General features: G+C 42.9%; 1 protein-coding gene across 3 annotated transcripts in view; it reads left to right on the forward strand.

Annotated features, from left to right (window-relative positions):
- Window positions 1-5,520, forward strand: part of PRKCD (protein kinase C delta) — a 67,852-nt gene extending 62,332 nt beyond the window's left edge. For all 3 annotated transcript variants that reach the window (XM_055803726.1, XM_055803725.1, XM_055803727.1), the window contains 4 exons: window positions 2,187-2,325; window positions 3,166-3,354; window positions 3,635-3,763; window positions 4,973-5,520. In XM_055803726.1, coding sequence (XP_055659701.1) covers window positions 2,187-2,325; window positions 3,166-3,354; window positions 3,635-3,763; window positions 4,973-5,131 — 616 coding nt within the window. In that variant the 3' untranslated portion in view covers window positions 5,132-5,520. The remainder of the gene's footprint in view (window positions 1-2,186; window positions 2,326-3,165; window positions 3,355-3,634; window positions 3,764-4,972) is intronic.
- The last annotated feature ends 480 nt before the right edge of the window (window positions 5,521-6,000 follow it).

The raw sequence follows: 6,000 nt of genomic DNA on the forward strand, positions 1-6,000 counted from the left end.
CTTTTGCCTTCTGCTGAAACCACAGCATTGATGCTTCTGCCTCACCAGGTTGAAACATCAGTGGCCAGATCCTGATCAAGTGGTTCTTGCTGTAAATACCCACACTGCAAGAGATGAGTTTATTGTAATGCAGTAGTACTCTCAATTTCCTTTCTCCAGCCTTTTCACCCCACCCTCATCTTCACAGCACCATTTAGTGTAACTACTTGCTCAGGTAGCTCTTACCTCTGTAACAAACAGGTACAAAGAGTAACGGCTGTGTGCTTCAGCACGAGTCACGCAAGGCCTTAGGTAAACGTGCCCCAAAATATCTGGTATTGTCCATCTCCCTTTATAGAAAGAAACAGGAAACACCGGTTGGGGCATCTGTCCTTTAAAGCAATTTTCTGAAGTTAAAAGATGAGTAAAATAGTGTCTGTAAAGAGAAAGAACGTTACAGGAATCCTCCTTGGTGAAGAAAGCTGATTCCTACAAGCCTGGCTGCCTCTCGGAGCAGACAGCCATACGCCAGGAAGGTACTCTGTGAGCCCAACCGTATTCCCACTGCCTCCTGCCAGTTCTTGTACAGGAAAGGATCAAACTTCAGGATATGTTGCCATCAGCACAAAATCCTTCCATCCCAGAGTTTCTAGACCATTTTTAGGCTTGCTGTTAAGTTTCCCTACATTAAATTAAAATGTTCCTGGAGGGAGATTTCACAGTATGAAATACTTTCAGAGAAACAGTGACCGTTTTCCAACAAGACACCAGCAAAACCAAAGGTACATTTTTTTTCCCCCCATCTCACACAGGATAATTACCAGTATACCCACAGAACCTCACCTGGAGCAGTTTTAGGTAGGCATTGTATGTAAGTGCATATCCCTACAACAGATTTTAGAACCTGTTGTAGCTAGGTAAGTGCAGTGCGCCATTACCGTGAGTATTTCCCATCTCAAATATACTCAGTTTACTCAGGTGAACAGCACCTGCTGTGCAAACACAGAAGGATTTACTACAGAATCATTTAGGTTAGAAAGGACCTTTGAGATCAAGTCCAGCCGTTAACCCCAGCACTGCCAAGCCCACCACTGAACTGTGTCCCTAAGCACTGTGTCTACGTGGTTTTTTCAACACCTCCAGGGATGGTGACTCCACCGCCTCCCTGGGCAGCCTGTGCCAGTGCTTGACCACCCTTTCCATGAAAATTTTTCTCCTAATATCCAATCTAAACCTCACCTGGCGTAACCTGAGGCTGTTTCCTCTTGTCCTGTTGCTTGTTACTGGGGAGAAGAGACCCACCCCCACCTGCCTACAGCCCCTGTCAGGCAGCTGTGGAGCACAATAAGGTGTGTGTCCCCCTCGAGTTTCCTTCTCTCTCCGGGTGTGCTCCGTTAGATCAGGGACTCGTGGTTTGAGCTTCAGCTTACCCTTGAGCAGTGTAAGAAGCCAATACTGGGGACTTAAGTTACCAAGGAGAAGACTGCCCTGTTCTCACATAAAATTATCTGCTCTATTCAAGTTGTTATTGGTAAGCAGAAGGGCTTTTTAGTTTCTCTTCAGCCTGCCCTCCCTGGTATGTGCTTTTGCAGCCAGATGGACAAAAACTGCATAACAGTCAAAGGGAGGGAATGTAGCTTTTGGAAACTGCTGTTAAAAAGTTCCTACTCAATTGAATAGTGTTGCTCTGAAAAAAAGATGTAACAGAACACCTCACAGACCGTGGCCACAGCACATGAACCCCCTTGCGCTGTAACTAGGAACAGGTAGCGTGGAAGTCAGGCAGGCTTCAAACACTCACGCTCCTGCCAAAGGCTCCAAGAAGCCAACAATCCTTCCTTTGAGCTACGGAGCTGGTGCACCAGTGCTGTGTCAGCTGGTGGGGCATTAGCTCACACCTCCTTCCAGAAGCAACAGAAGCACTGGGCGTGCTTTTGGATCTGAAAGCAAATGTTGAGGATTATAAGGTCACACGCTATATATATACCTCAGCCTCTCATTTACTCTGACAACGGAGAATTTTTCCCTTCTCCCTACCACCTTCAAAGCACAAAAGTACTCTTTTGTACATATCGTTTTGATGGATAATTATTTTCTTGAAAAGCCTCTTTGTATGATTAGGGTAGGTGTTTGTCAGTATGCATGTGAATGCGAAAATGACTCACTTGTCCTCGAAACATAACTTTTGTTTTTTAAACACTTTGCAGAGACCTAAAACTGGACAATGTGATGCTTGATAAAGAAGGCCACATCAAAATAGCCGATTTTGGAATGTGCAAAGAAAACGTTGTCGGTGAGAACAAGGCAAGCACTTTCTGTGGGACCCCAGACTACATCGCTCCCGAGGTCAGTATGCCACTGCCACCTACCGCTGCGATGGATTGAATACACTGATGTTGGAACGGCTGTTGTGATTAATCACCCTTAGTAGACTAACAGCTCAGAAATTCAGAAGTCTTAAGTAGCACAGAAAAAATATCCGTTAAATCAGAGTTCTCCGTAGAAGGTACTTGAGATCTGTAACTATTCTATAACTGCAAGTTTAAAAAATCCTCTTTTTTCAAATGTTAAAACGTTCAGGTTTTGAACAGCTATTTGTCCCTTATGCCTTTACAGCTCAGACACGTGGGGCTCCTGCAAAACAGATCTGTGTGCAGATGGTGAACAGACTTGTGTCCATGCAAACCACCAAAATTCCAAGCAAAAGCAGCTTCTAAGGAGAATCTCACTAAGTTAAAGTCCCAGTGTTGTATAGTTGGGTTTTTTAATCTGGTTTGCAAAACAGTCCAGCTAAGGTAGTTAGTTTCTAAAGCTATAAACAATGTCAAAGTCTGTTTGGTAGTTCTCTGCTTTTCATTGCTACTCGTTTCTCCCTGCATCTTGTAAAGTGACTAGAAAAGATGTTTTGCAAGTATATGGTTATTTAAAGTTAATGGAGAAAATGTCTGCGGGAAAGTGAAGACCTGTCCCCATTTCCACAAACAGCAGCCAAGGATAACACTACAGATGTGCATCGGTGCCAACAACTTTTCAAATAACTGGATTTCCACATCCCCCCACCTTCCACCACCCCCCATACCCTAGTTATTAAAGATTCTCTTCTCTCTTAAAATCCCTTCTCTGTTTTTTTGGTATACATTGCTGCCTTTTCCTAATTACTTGTATTTCTTTCTTCTGTGGAACAAGATCCTGCAAGGTTTGCGGTACACGTTCTCTGTGGACTGGTGGTCATTTGGGGTCCTGCTGTACGAGATGCTTATTGGACAATCCCCTTTCCATGGGGATGATGAAGATGAATTGTTTGAGTCAATCCGAGTGGACACCCCTCACTACCCACGCTGGATTACCAAGGAATCAAAAGATGTATTAGAAAAGGTAGGACTGATCAACCAGTGGGTCATGGCACTGTGTGTGTCCAGGAAGGGAGAAACCTGGGCTTTTAAAAGGAGCTGGTTTTCAGCAAGAAAATTGTTTTTCCAAAGGGAAAGCCAGATAAGATGAATTACTAATGGTCCGTTTACCGTTAGCAACTTTATTCAAGTTGTTACTGGTAAGAACTTGTTGTAGCTGTACTTTCAGCAGTACACCCCTCATTCTTCCACTGCCACCTACCTTCTGAGCAGGTGTAAGGCCTTACCAGTATCTTCTCTTGCAGCTATTTGAAAGGGATCCAACAAGACGACTTGGGGTCACTGGGAATATCAGAGACCACCCTTTCTTCAAAACCATCAACTGGACGGCGCTAGAGAAGAGGGAGGTGGACCCTCCTTTCAGGCCGAAAGTGGTACGTGGGTTATTCCTTGTTCTGAGGCAGTATCGCAGATGTCAGCCTAGGGGCAAGGGGCGATTTCTCCAACTTGCTCAAACTACCCTACTGTAATTTTCTCCTCACAGTTATGTTTCACATTTATAAAATGTCTCAAACCCCATTGTTCTTGGATGGTTCATGGTTCAGTTATAAAAAGGGGCACTGTGTTCCTCCAGCTGCCCTGAAGTCTTCCTATTAAGACTGTGTTCCTATAGGCTCTCAAGGAGCTTCTTTACTAATACAATCTTCAGGAAAATCAGTTCTGGTACTCATTCTCCTCAGCATTACAAATGTTGATAGTTTCTTGCATTTTTCCTCTTCTGTAACGCCATGCCTGCAGGCTTTCTGTACAAGCATTAAATCTGTGCGGTTTCAAACTCATCCGAGAGTCTCCAAGTAGGCAAAGAGATACATTCTCTACACTACTGACCTTACAACTATTTATAATGTTCATGCCTAATGTTACCTGAAAAAAACACCTGAAGAGCAGACTGTTTACTCACGGTCTGTATCATCGTGGGCTGCTGCTGCTTTGTCTCACCTGGTTAAAAATCCAAACCAGTTTTCCTCCACCCTGTTACCGGTACAAGTAAAATGATCAGGAGGCAACACAGCCTCTTTACAAAGGTACTTATGTACTTGATGGAGGAGAGCTGTCCCTTTCAGGAAGAGAAGGCTTCATGTTCCCATAGAAATGGGAACTCTGGAAACATAATGATCCTACAGACAGTAACCTCTGGAGGTTCAGAGTGTAAAATATGGTCTTTAGTAACATGAATTTTTATGAAACACGCACAAATATTTTATCCAGACACAAAGCACCTGCAATAGAGCATCGCTTCCTTCTCTGAACAAGTACAGACCAGAAAATGCTTTCAGGAATTAGAAATCCTTGGTTAACAGCAAGAAACGTTGGGCTTACATGTAACTGCTGCATTGCTTCTGTCAGTAGCCAGTCTTTGGGTAATTCTGCGAAACCTGACCTGGTGCTATTTGTTTTCAACTAACAATAAGCAATTCTCCAGTTCTCATCTTAGAGTGGTGTTAAAATAGGCAAACCCTATATCATTCTGTAAGGGGGAGGGACAGCGGGAGCTCAAGAAGTAACTTCCTCAGCTTTTGTGTCTAGCAATTTGTTCTAGAAGAAATGACAAAGTTTTTCTCTATCTTCCCTCTGTTTAACAGAAGTCAGCAAGCGACTACAACAACTTTGACAGAGAATTCCTGAGTGAGAAGCCAAAATTGTCTTACAGTGACAAAAACCTGATTGAGTCCATGGATCAGTCTGCATTTGATGGATTTTCTTTTATTAACCCTAAATTTGAACAGATCTTAGACAAATAAGCCTCTGAACAGAGTTGGACTTCAAAGCAGGGTTAAATGTTATAAACCGAAAACTCACAAGTGCTATGTGTTCTGCATTGCAACTACGTCGATACTTCAGAATACTACACCGTAGTGTGATTAATTATGTCCAACTGCTGACTGATTGGCAGTGTTCCTTTCTGCATGGTTGGGTTTAAGGTGTGTGAATCCTGTGCATTATTTTCTCTATTTGGGAAAATGTAAATTCTGTCTGGTACTTGAATTGTAGTTATGTTTATATATATATATGCTGTATATTTTGCTTGAGAGAAGACATTGGGGAACAGATGATGTCTTTTTAAAACAGTGTTTGAGCCCTTGGTTCTTTTATTTGTCTTCAATTAAAAGAAAGTTACGTTAAACTTTCATTCATGGCTTTATGATTTTTTTTTTTTCTGGTAACATACAATTAAACACTACAGTAAAAAAAATCCTGTAAGCCTTGATCATTTACAAAAATAACACAAATAATTTAGGAGGATTAAACAAAATGAAGAGTTAGGCAAAAGCAGATTCATAGTGTAACAGTAGCTGTTGTGGGGAACCACTCAGTGCTGTTCTTACTGCTTTCCTTTTATAAAGCCCGTCTTTCTCAGCAGTCAGGCTTCACTGGTCACGCTGCACCTTCATCCTGAAGCAGTATAAGCATAAGGTAGAGGCTGACTGACCTGCAGCAGCCGCAGCACACTGCCTGGGGATGTTGGTAATAGAAATACGCAGCATGATCACAGCAGCTTACCAGGAGAAAACCATCAGGTAACAACCCCAGGGAGCACTAGTGCCACTTGCCTGGTCCACCCCAGAGGAAGCATGCTTAGCTGCCCCACACAAAATCTTTCTTCTGGTTT

Source organism: Falco peregrinus, chromosome 5 (assembly GCF_023634155.1).
Source record: "Falco peregrinus isolate bFalPer1 chromosome 5, bFalPer1.pri, whole genome shotgun sequence".
NCBI lineage: Eukaryota > Metazoa > Chordata > Aves > Falconiformes > Falconidae > Falco > Falco peregrinus.